The sequence below is a fragment of the Oncorhynchus tshawytscha genome, linkage group LG04 (assembly GCF_018296145.1).
Source record: "Oncorhynchus tshawytscha isolate Ot180627B linkage group LG04, Otsh_v2.0, whole genome shotgun sequence".
NCBI lineage: Eukaryota > Metazoa > Chordata > Actinopteri > Salmoniformes > Salmonidae > Oncorhynchus > Oncorhynchus tshawytscha.
Window position 1 is genome coordinate 14,826,382 of NC_056432.1, and position 12,689 is coordinate 14,839,070.

Here is a 12,689-nt window from a genome sequence, read left to right on the forward strand (position 1 = left end):
GGTTAATAAAAAAATATATGCCAAGTGCGCAAAGCTGTCCTTAAGGCAAAGGATGGCTACTGAAGAATCTCCAATGTAAAATATATTTTTATTTGTTTTTGGTTACTACATGACTCCATATGTGTCATTTCATAGTGTTGATGTCTTCACTATTATTCTACAATGTAGAAAATAGTACAAATATAGAAAAACCCTGGAATGAGTAGGTGTGTCAAATTTTGACTGGTACTGTATATATTGCCTTTGGAAAGTATTCAGACCCCTTGACTTTTTCCAAATTTTGTTACGTTACAACCTTAATCTAAAATGTATTAAATAAAATAAAAATCTCAGCAACCTATGCACAATACCCCATAATGGATAAGCAGGTTTTATTACATTTTTGCTAATTTACAAGCTTGGTACACCTATATTTGGGGAGTTTCTCCCATTCTTCTCTGCAGATCCTCTCAAGCTTTGTCAGGTTGAAACAGGAGCATCACAGCTATTTTCAGGTCTCCAGAGATATTTGATCGGGTTCAAGTCCGGGATCTGGCTGGGCCACTCAAGGACATTCAGAGACTTTACTTTTCTTTTCTCCGTTAATCTTTCCCTTGATCCTGACTAGTCTCCCAGTCACTGGCGCTGAAAAATATCCCCACTGCATTATGCTGCCACCACCATGCTTCACCGTAGGGATGTTGCCAGGCTTCCTTCAGACATGATGCTTGACATTCAGGCCAAAGAGTTCAATCTTGATTTCATCAGACCAGAGAATCTTGTTTCTCATGTTCTAAGGGTCTTTAGGTGCCTATTGGCAAACTCCAAGCGGGCTGTCATGTGCCTTTTACTGAGGAGTGGCTTCTGTCTGGCCACTCTACAATTAAGACCTGATTGGTGGAGTGTTACTGAGATGGTTGTCCTTCTGGAAGGTTCAATGTCAAAGGTGCAATGTCAACTGTGGGACCTTATATAGACAAGTGTGAGCCTTTCCAAATCATGTCCAATCAATTGAATTAACCACAGGTGAACTCCAATCAAGTTGTAGAAACATCTCAAGGCTCAGCCATGGAAACAGGATGCACCTGAGCCCAATTTTGAGTCTCATAGCAAAGGGTCTGAATTCTAATGAAAATCATGCATTTCTTTTTTAATTTGTTCTAATTATGCAAAAATGTCTAAAACCCAGTTTTCACTTTGTCATTATGGGTGTAGTGTGTGTAGATTGATAAAGGGGAAAAAACATATTTAATACATTCTAGAATGAGGCTGTAACGTAACAACGTGGAAAAAGTCAAGGCATGTGAATACTTTCTGAATGCACCGTATATATATATATATATATATATATATATATATATATATATATATATATATATATATATATATGTGTGTGGTTCCCGTTGGATATTGGGGGCATCCAGGGATGTGCTATTGGATGTTATTGCTGTGGGAGCGAGTTAGCTAGCTCTAATTGTGGTGGCTGCATTGGCTCCCTGCTAATTCACGGTTGTTTCCATGCTAGCAGACGAGTCTACAGCCTAATGTGCTTCGTTGTGTCTATCGTCAGATTAAACACCAATCAACTGGGACCGCTGGCTGGGCATTCCTTTCTTAAAAAACACATTTACATTTGGTTGAGTTTTCAACTAACGTGAGTTCAACAAGCCATCTAATGTAATTTGATATCGGTTTTTTAAAAATGCTAAATTCCCTTACGTTGATGACCTTTTAAATATCCAATCAGTTTTCCACGTTGATTCAATGTCATCAGATTTTTTGTTGTTGTTGAAATGATGTGAAAACAATGTTGATTCAACCAGTTTTTTTCATAGTGGGAAGGGACTAGTTAAATGCCGACAACACATTTAACTCAAGTGCTTGCGACATCGCGTAGCCACTTGACATTGGTCAACTCTGGACACTGGCAGAATGTTCTGGTCTCTGTCTTTCATAACACTGGTAATACACTCAATTCAGCATTAGGCTAATATGCATGCTCTTATTGTTCTCTTGCACAATTACACACCTGCTCTTTGCTGGCCTCTCTCCCCAATAGCTTTTGAGGAGCCCCAGGAAAAGCTAGACTACATTATAGCTTTTACGGACAATTCTTCAAAAAAATGTTTACTAAGAATATTCAAAGAGATGAAAGCAATTTATCTCGCCTGCTGAATGTAAAATACAGCAGCCAAAATAACTTGTGGAGAATTTGAAAGGAGAGAGAGAATGTACAATGGTGATCACATTGGTAAATTGATACACTGATGGGCTAAGATTCTAATGAATTGACAACCATTTGAAAAATGGAAATCACTTGAGCAAAGACGCATGTAGGCTAATGATTAACATTGACATGCTGAGAAATGGATTTGCAAATTGCATTTGTTTTTTAATTGCTCCAGTAAGCATCGACTGATGCACAATGTCAATGGACTTCAGTTATTGGTTGAAATTTGGTCCATCTGCTCTGGCCTTGATTTCAACGTCTGCATATGTAGATTTTTGATCTGGTACAGAACGGCCTTGATTTGGCCCAAAAATAGACATCTATGATTGGTTAACCTCCATTTTGCTTGTCTTTGCGATTTTATTTGAATATTTAAACGTGACATAATGCTTTCTTCATTGAAAAATGATTCATGTGACTTCAATGTCAGACAAAGCAACTTCTCAATGTCTGGTAGAGTCGTGTTTTCAAGGTGCGCAAAAATAGGTATTTTCCAATGTCTATAAAATTACAATCTCATATTTTTTATTTTAACTTTCCCCTTAAACTGAAAATGAACGTGATGTCTTTTCAATGTCTTTTTAACATCTACATGTGTTTCTATATATTTTTTTATTACATGTGCATTTGTGTATTATTGTGTATTTGTGTACACCACTGAAAGTGCTGAATAGTCTGTAAACACCTTATATAATGTGCAATAGAATGGGTTGATCAGTTGATAGGTAAAGGCTACTGTAGAAAGAGAAACGATAAACTGTCCTCTAGTGTGGATGCTCGCCAACGTTTATAGCTTATGTTCAATTTATAGTTTATTATAGTTAGCATTAGTTATCGCCCTATGCGTGGATGGCCCTTGAGCTTTACATTTAGCTCATGCTCTTCCAATTTTGTATGAACACTCCTGATTTCAAAGCCCACAGGCGTTGATTTTAGGTCTGGACCGGCCTTGATTTCAACATTCACAGACATTGATTATTAGTCATGTCCGAACTGGCCTTGATTTGACCCAAACATAGAAGCCTATGATTGGATCAGATTTGGTCCGGTCCAGACCAATTGTTCAGAGATGAGGCTCAGACTGTACAACATGTCATTGATTAGACTAGGGTTTAAAAAAGGTGAATAGCCTAAAGGGAGCAATGTGAAGTTAGGGGGAGGGAGCAGAAAAAGTGGGTACGTTTTTTTTGTGTTAAGAAACACATGCACAGAGCATTATAAGGTTGTTTAATGCACATGATAGGTGTTCTGGGGGAGTGTGAAGAGCCGGTTCAATCATGTCACGCAAAGTCCCAAAATGGATGTACCAATCGCAGAATGCCCATAAACAGCCCAGTTACTTTTGATAACAGATGTTGGGAGAGACTACATGGTCAACATTGTTCAGTGTATCTAAATTCTATTTCCATTTCCCCATACTCTCAGGCACCAATGTTCTAACTACAGGAAGACATGTGTATCCTTTCTCTTTCCAAATTCCTGACGAGTAAGTATTAAACTTTTTAATGTTGTGAATGTAACCGATGTGAAGTGGCTAGCTAGTTAGTGGTGCACATGAGTAGTTTTCAAACGGTGACGTCACCCAATTGATGAAGCCACCCACTCTGAGACCTTGAAGTAGTTGTTAACCTTTCTCCGCAAGGGCCCCGGCTTTTGTAGAGCAATAGGTAACGATACTTCATGGGTGATAGTTGTCGACGTGTTCAGAGGGTCCCTGGTTTCTAGCCGAGATTGGGGCAAGGACACGGACACTTTGGTGTTTTGACCCAGATCACTCAGGTGGGCTCTGCCCAGCTGCGGGGTTGCTGTGGAAAATGGGGGGGTTCAAAGGGGGATGAAATGGCTAGCTAATTACCAGTGCGCGCTAGTTAGCAGTCAGCAAGGGCTGCGGCTTTTGTGGAGCGATAGGTAACAATGCTTTGTGGGTTATAGTAGTTTATGTGAGGGTCTCTGTTTCGAATCAAGATTGGGCCAAGCAGTGAGATGGAAGCAACATTGTTACATGAACATTACTTTGATGCAATATGATTTTAATTTGTGAGTTTTACCAAAGAAGCAACTGCTGATATCAGATTCAAATAGGCCTACTCTGATTTTGGAAGGCTAACCATGTGAGACTAGGCATCACTCATATGCATGATATACATCTACATAAACAAATCATAGCAGTGCAGGAACATAGTATTAAGTAAACCAGAGATATTAGCTTCAGAATGAGATAAATGCAATAGTAATTAACTAGAGATTTATTTTTAATCATGGTTATGGATAGGAATGGGACATTTTGTTTCAATTTCACTAGACAAATGTGATGGATTCGTGGTCCTACAATATTATCCTGTTTTCCTCAGGGACATGCCCTCCTCTTTCCAGGGTAAATGTGGTCAAATCATCTACTCATTAGAGGCTAAGTTGACCAGGTCAATGAGGTTTGACACCAAAGCCAAGACTGATTTCCCCTTTGTCTCAAAGGCAGACCAGTCTATGATCCCATATCTAATGGTAAGCAACAGTATTTGGCTATATTGTCACTACTAGTGCCCAGAGTTTAGTTATCACACATTCCTGCCTGTCACATGTTTTGTTACACCCACAACTGACATTGATCAAGTCAAGTGATAACTTCCTGGTCACATGGTCTGGAAAAACTCCTGGCCCTGTCTTTATTTATTAGGATCCCCATCAGTTGTTGCTCACGCAGCAGCTACTCTTCCTGGTGTACACTCAAAACATGAAATAATACAGAACATGAATGGACAACAACAGCTCAAGGATCAAACTACATGCATTTATAGCAAGAATAATATAAATAAAAAGTAATTATTGACAAATACTTTGAAAAACAGAGACTTATACTCTAGGCCTACCTACAGTATCAGCAGTCAATTCCATACATCAAATACTTACAGATCAGCGTACAGTGCATTCGGAAAGTATTCAGACCTCTTCACTTCCTCCACATTTTGTTATGCTACAGCCTTATTCTAAAATGGATTAAATTGTTTTTTTCCCCTCATCAATCAACACTCAATATCCCATAATGACAAATCAAAAGCAGGTTTAGACATTTTTGCTAATTTATAATAAATAAAAACCTGAAATATGACATTTACATACAGTGGCAAGAAAAAGTATGTGAACCCTTTGGAATTAACTGTATTTCTGCATACCTGGATTTCTATCTTTAGGTGCCTTTTGGCAAATTCCAAGCGGGCTGTCATTTGCCTTTTACTGAGGAGTGGCTTATGTCTGGCCACTCTACCATAAAGGCCTGGAGAGATGCAGAGATTGTTTTCCTTCTGGAAGGTTCTCCCATCTCCACAGAGAAACTCTAGAGCTCTGTCAGAGTGACCATCGGGTTCTTGGTCACCTCCCTGACCTCTTCTCCCCCGATTGCTCAGTAAGCCGGGTGGCCAGCTCTAGGATGGGTCTTAGTGGTTCCAAACTTCTTCCATTTAATAATGATGGAGGCCATTGTGTTCTTGGGGACCTTCAATGCTGCATAAATGTTTTGGTACCCTTCCCCAGATCTGTGCCTTGACACAATCCTGTCTCGGAGCTCTATCGACAATTCTCTTTGACCTTGGTTTTTGCTCTGACCATGCACTGTCAACTGTGGGACGTTAAATAGTCAGGTGTGTACCTCTCCAGATTATGTCCAATCAATTGAATTTACCACAGGAGGACTGCAATCAAGTTGTAGAAACATCTCAAGGATGATCAATGGAAACAGGATGCACCTGAGCTCAATCTTGAGTCTCATAGCAAAGGGTCTGAATAATTATGTAAATAATGTATTTGTTTGTTTTTTAAAATAAATGTGCAAACATTTCAAAAACTGTTTTCACTTTGTCGTTATGGGGTATTGTTTGTAGATTGCTGAAAAAAGTAATAGATTTAATCCATTTTAGAATAAGGCTGTAACGTAAACAAAAAATGGAAAAAGTAAAGGGGTCTGAATACTTTCCGAAAGCACTGTACATATTCAAACAAGTTATTTAGGTCAGACAGGAAACACATTCTATAGCACATTCATTTTTTGTCACTAAAGAAATCTTGCTCCCCAATCTGATATGGATCCAGATAACTTCATTTGACTGCTGTGTATCACATTTTTCAGAAACCTCAGCATGGGACCAAGGATAAGGATGTTATGTTCTTTGCATCTGGAAAAATCTCTGTGAGCATTCACACTGAGAGGCAGGGATACCAGCAAGGTAATGATTCATATTGGCCTGTAGATAAAACAAACCACCTGTCTCAAATAAACTGGGGTGAAAAAAATACTCAAGTCGGATCTCTGCTAACCAAATAAGTTTTGTTTTTGAGAGGAACTGTGTCGTACCCATCCAGCAGCACTTCCCACTCCGCTGCATCCATACTGGACCTGAACCAGCATATACACATCCATCCTCATTCAGGTTTTAAATATATTTTTACAGGAGATGCTCTGAAAGTCAGGGCAATTATTGTCAACAACTCAACTCGCCCAGTGACCCCAAAATACTACCTGTACGAAAAGCAGTGTTTCTACGCCCAGAAGAAGAGGAAAGTCCACACCCACAACATCTTGAAAGAGAAGGGCCATCGGGTCCATGCTGGCACTCGGCACACGGTGACCCAAGTTTTGACCATCCCTCCACAACTCCCTGCCACCATCTTCAACTGTCCTATACTCAAATTAGAGTACCGATTGAAGGTAGCTACCTACATATGTGATAGGATGAATCTGAACTGCAAAGCTCCAGACACCAAATGAACAACTATATTTTATGTTTCCAATTATTCAAACAAACCTTTTGTAACACTTGTTGCGTTTCTATTCTTTCAGGTCGTTCTTGATGTTAAACTGGCCATAGACCCTGAGATCAAGCTACCTATCGTTGTTCTTACTGCAACTCAAACTCTTGGACAGGAACCCCCACCTTACTCCAGTTAGGGTTTTGAGTCACAAGTCCCAACTGCATCTGAGCTACCACCCCCCTACGAAATGTTTGCTTCCTCATCAAATTTCTATAGAAAATTGTAGAGGCATGGAGATTCTCAATTGGGCGCAAAAGTCTGTCCTCTACTCAACTCCTCCATCCTCCTCTCTTCCATGCCCCAGAGGCCGATAAGGGGTCACCATATATAGGAGAGGGTCAATTAGTTAATAAGGGAACAGAGGAGTTTGATCCTCTCCTTGATAGCCTCCTCTGGCCAAGGATATTGAGATGTATCCTACCAGAGTACTACATGGAAGAGGTTTGAAATGCGCCACAACCCCTTTGAATCCGTTGTTGTTTTGTCAGAGAAAAGCATGTACCTTTAAATACAATATGCTACCTATCATTTTATCTATAAAACACCCATCAAGTACCGGGTCGGACCCCCCCTTTGCCTTCAGAACAGCCTGAATGGATGCACCGTATCAGCAACAATGTTTAAATACGCTGTGGCGTTGAAACGTTGCTCATTTGTTTGTCTGTTTGTGGCCCATCTGTTAGCTTGCACGATTCTTGCCATTCTCCTTCGATCTCTCTCATCAACGAGCTGTTTTCACCCACAGGACTGCAGCTGACTGAATGTTTTTTGTTTGTCGCACCATTGTTGGTAAAAACCTAGACACTGTTGTGTGGAAAAAGCCCAGGAGGGTGGCCATTTCTTCGATATTGGATCCGGCACACCGATGTTGATACCACGCTCAAAGTTGCATACGTCACTTGTTTTGTCCATTCTAACGACCGAACAGTAACTGAATGCCTCGATGCCTGTCTGGTGTACTTAATAAACTGGCCAGTGAGCGTATATATTAAAAGTCTAATTTCATACCAGCGTATTTGTTTTCAAGTTTCCTCCTCCTTGCCTCGATTACCTTTGACCTTTTTCAAAAAGAGGGGAAGAGAGGACAGAGGAGATGACGTGAGGAATTGAGCAAATTCTATTGATATTCTCCTGGATGAAGGGTGAAGAATTTCAGAAGAATTAGAATTGATTGTATTGTATTGTCTTGTCTAACCATTTCCTCCTTCACTTTTATTGGTCTTTTTTTGTATATGCATGCATGATTGTACGTTGCTTTGGATGACAGCTTCTGCTAAATGGCATATTATTATCATTATTATTTAGCATCTATACTTATTGCTAATTTACCTGCCTTGATTTGAAATGTGTGCATGTTGCCTTAGAAAATAATAAAAAGCACTATACAAATAAAATATATTACCATGTCCAATGATCAGCAGTATCCCCAAACAGTACAGAAAAGCTAGGATTAACCACGGAAATTAAAACCTGAATGAGGTTGGATGTGTATGCATGCTGGTTCAGGTCTAATATGGATTGGGCGTAATAGGAAGTGCTGCTGAATGGGTATAAAACAATCCCCCTCGAGCCCAGACTGGGGCAAGCAGAGAGATAGAAGCAACATTGTTACATGAGCATTACTTGGATGCAATACTAATTTAATTTGTGAGTTTTACCAAAGAAGCAACTGCTGATGTCAGATTTAAACAGGTTTACTCTGATTTTGGAAGGCTAACCATGCATTTGTACCAGCATGTCTCTTGCAACTAAGGCGAAAAAAACTCTAGATCACCTCTACACACAGACGCATACAAAACTCTCTCTCGCCCTCCGTTTGGCAAATCTGACCATAACTCCATACTCTTAATTCCAGTTTACAAGCAAAAACAGGATTTACCAGTGATGTGCTCAATACGGAAGTGGTTTGATTCCTATGAAGTGGACGCTAAGCTACGGGACTGTTGTTGGCACAGATTGGAATATGTTTCAGGATTCATCTGAAGGCATTGAGGAGTTTACCACATCAGTCACCGGCTTCATTAATAAATTAATATCTCGCTGTAGAATTCACATGAAGGACATACTGCTTTCCCAGCAACAGGACCAAATCCCCACCATTTGCGTGAAGAGAAGACAAAGAAAAAGAGGATGGAGGTCGGGCTGCCTTCTGAGAATTCGTAGGCGATCTAATAAATCCCCACAGCCTTCCGTTCTACTAGCTAACATGCAATCATTGGAAAATAAAAGGTACAACTTACGAGGTATATTAAACTACCAACGGGACATTAAAAACTAATATCTTATTGTGGCTGAACGACGACATTATCAACATACAACTGGCTGGTTATACGCTGTATCGGCAGGATAGAACAGCGCCGTCTGGTAAGACAAGGTGGGCAGACTATGTATATTTGTAAACAACAGCTGGTGCACGATATCTAAGGAAGTCTTGAGGTTTTGCTCGCCTGAGGGAGAGTATATCATGATAAACTGTAGACCACACTATCTACCGAGAGAGTTTTCATCTGTATTTTTCGTAGCTGTCTACATACCACAACAGACTGATGCTGGCACTAAGACCGCACTCAATGAGCTGTCTTCCGCCATAAGCAAACAGGAAAATGCTCATCCAGAGGTAGCACTCCTAGTGGCCGGGGACTTTAATGCAGGGAAACAAATCCGTTTTACCAAATTTCGATCAGCATGTTAAATATGCAACCAGAGGGGGGAAAAAAAACCTCTAGCCCACCTTTACTCCACACAGAGATGCGTGCAAAGCTCTCCCTCGCCCTCCATTTGGCAAATCTGACCATAATTCTATCTTCCCGATTCCTGCTTGCAAGCAAACATTAAAGCCGAAAGCACCAATGACTCGGTCAATAAAAAAAGTGGTCAGATGAAGCAGATGCTAAGCTACAGGACTGTTTTGCTAGCACAGACTGGAATATGTTCCGGGATTTTTTCGATGGCATTGAGGAGTACACTACATCAGTCATTGGCTTCATCAATAAATGCATCGCTCTCCACAGCCGATGTGAGTAAGACCTTTAAACGGGTCAACATTCACAAGGCCGCTGGGCCAGAAGGATTACTAGGACGTGTACTAGGGGTATGGCTGAGAGAAGATGTTGCTCTTTTAAAAGGTAGACTCAGCAATATGACACACAGTAGATCCAGAAAGTAAACAGCAAAGTGGGTCAATTTATGCAAGAACTAAGAACGTTGATCGTGAGGCTCAACTTCCCTGCTGTTTTGGTTCCAAGGGGCCTCATTTATCAAAAGTGAGTGTGCACAAAAGAGTCATCCTTTCTTGTGCAAGTTCTCGCAAAGGTTGGTATTTATCAATTTGGAACTTGAGGGGAAAATGTGCGTAGTTCCACGCACTTCTCAAACCATGCATACACACAACTTCTAGTGGTTGATCAATTGTACTGCAAGCAAATAGACCTATTCTTTTGGTGGAAAATGAGCCATTTGATGCACGGGAATTATAAATGAAAACGTAGGCCTAACGATAAGATGAATTTTCCCTTGGTAAGGAGATCGCACAGCAGCATGTAGCCTCAAATGCTTCTTTAACTTTTATTATACAGGCCTAAATCAGAATCATATTGCAAGACATGTCTCTTTTTCTGACCCAGCAGGTTTAAATGATTCCCGCTACACAACAAAAAGTAGGCTACCTTTATCAATCGTTCATTCAAGAGAGCGTGTTTGTCCTGGTCGAGAGGGATTGTGACTAAACCCAATTCAGTACCATAGCTCCGACTACACAGCCCTAGGTTTAAATCAAGCGCATGGGAGCTCTGCATAACACTTCTACCATAGGCAACACAGGTTATATTACTTTGGGTTTGAGAGGAAGAACATGGAAGGAGGATAAGAGACAGGTCACAGTTCACTTCATTTGTTTTTCTCCCAATCTGTTTCAATGAACCACATTAGCTCAACACAAAATGGAGGGAGGATCCATCACAAATAGTGCAGGTGGAGGAAAAGCACTGCAACTTGGAACTTAAATCTTACATTCATCAAGGTAATACTTATCTTAGCAAAACCAAGTCTTCCAGAGGAGCTCTCCCACATCTTTAACACAAACACAGCATCCCTCTCACCTGCACCTTCACCCAGGACAGCATTAACACAAACACAGCATACCTCTCACTTGCACCCAGGACAGCTTAAACACAAACACAGCATACCTCTCACTTGCACCCAGGACAGCAGTCTCTCAAACAATCACACCTTCACCCATGGCAGCTTTAACATAAACATCCCTCTCACCTGCACCTTCACCCAGGACAGCTTTAACACAAACATAGCATCCCTCTCACCTGCACCCAGGACAGCTTTAACACAAACATAGCATCCCTCTCACCTGCACCTTCACCCAGGACAGCTTTAGCACAAACATAGCATCCCTCTCACCTGCACCTTCACCCAGGACAGCTTTAACACAAACATAGCATCCCTCTCACCTTCACCCAGGACAGCATTAACACAAACATAGCATCCCTCTCACCTTCACCCAGGACAGCATTAACACAAACATAGCATCCCTCTCACCTGCACCTTCACCCAGGGCAGCCGCCTCTCAAACAAACGAACACACCTTCACCCAGGGCAGCTGCCTCTCAAACAAACATACCTTCCTCTGGGTAGCTGGACCTCAAACATGCATGTATCAACCAACGGTCGACTGTGTCATCGACTGACAGATTGCTATAACATATGATGTGGTTAGCTGATATGTAAAATATCGATCCAGTCGCTGTACGATTTGGTATGCGTCAGCAACGCCTGGGCAGAGGAACGTGCCCGTTACCAAGTCCCTCACGTGTACAAGCTTGTTCACGTTGGCAGTTTGAAGTGAGCCAAAGCCTTTTTTTTTTGCATATCCAATTGGAATCTGTTATTTTTCCTGCTGTCTGAACAGCCAAAAAGCATATAGAATTGGATATTTCAAGTCACATTTCAAACCAGTCGTATATAGTCCGTATTCCAAAACGGATTTAAAAAAAACTAAACTGATTTGAGCATTAAGGCTTGCAGTTTGAACAAGGCTTAAGATTCATGCCACATGCTATAATTCAAGTTGAGCATTATCCTGTATACAGTTTTGGCATGTTGCAAAACCAGTTTCCTGCACACATAGAGTTAAATACCTTGCTGTACATTGTGTCAACCATTCAGGTTGATGGAATCTCAGTCACCCCCTGACCATAGAGAGCTATTGTTTCTCTATGGTGTAGTAGGTCAGGACGTGACTGGGGGTTATTCTAGTTTAATTTTTATATGTGGGGTTCTAGGTTATTATTTCTATGTTGGTGATTTGTATGATTCCAATTAGAGGCAGCTGGTAATCGTTGTCTCTAATTGGGCATCATATTTAGGTAGCCTTTTTCTAGCTGTGTTTTGTGGGATATTGTTTATGTGTAGTTGCATGTTAGCATTCGATTGTCGTCACGGTTTGTTTAGTCTTTGTGGTTCACTTATTTCAAATAAAAGATGTGGATCCCAGATCACGTTGGTCCGAGTATGCGTCCAATGATCGTGACAGTCTCTTTGTCAAGTGTTACCTGAGTGGGAGTTTTCATTGTGTTGATCAGGACCAAACTAGTTTTCTCAAGAGAGAATGACTATCAACAGCATCTCCATTTATTACGATGCGATCAATGCAACAACATATAATCAC

At 40.8% G+C, this 12,689-nt stretch overlaps 1 protein-coding gene across 1 annotated transcript; it reads left to right on the forward strand.

Annotated features, from left to right (window-relative positions):
- The first annotated feature begins 1,832 nt into the window (after positions 1-1,832).
- Positions 1,833-8,369, forward strand: LOC112249435 (arrestin domain-containing protein 3). The gene is made up of 6 exons (XM_024419285.2): positions 1,833-1,941; positions 3,635-3,695; positions 4,561-4,711; positions 6,330-6,426; positions 6,652-6,908; positions 7,041-8,369. Exons 1-6 carry the CDS (start codon positions 1,833-1,835, stop codon positions 7,146-7,148), a joined length of 783 nt encoding a protein of 260 aa, XP_024275053.1. The 3' UTR covers positions 7,149-8,369.
- The last annotated feature ends 4,320 nt before the right edge of the window (positions 8,370-12,689 follow it).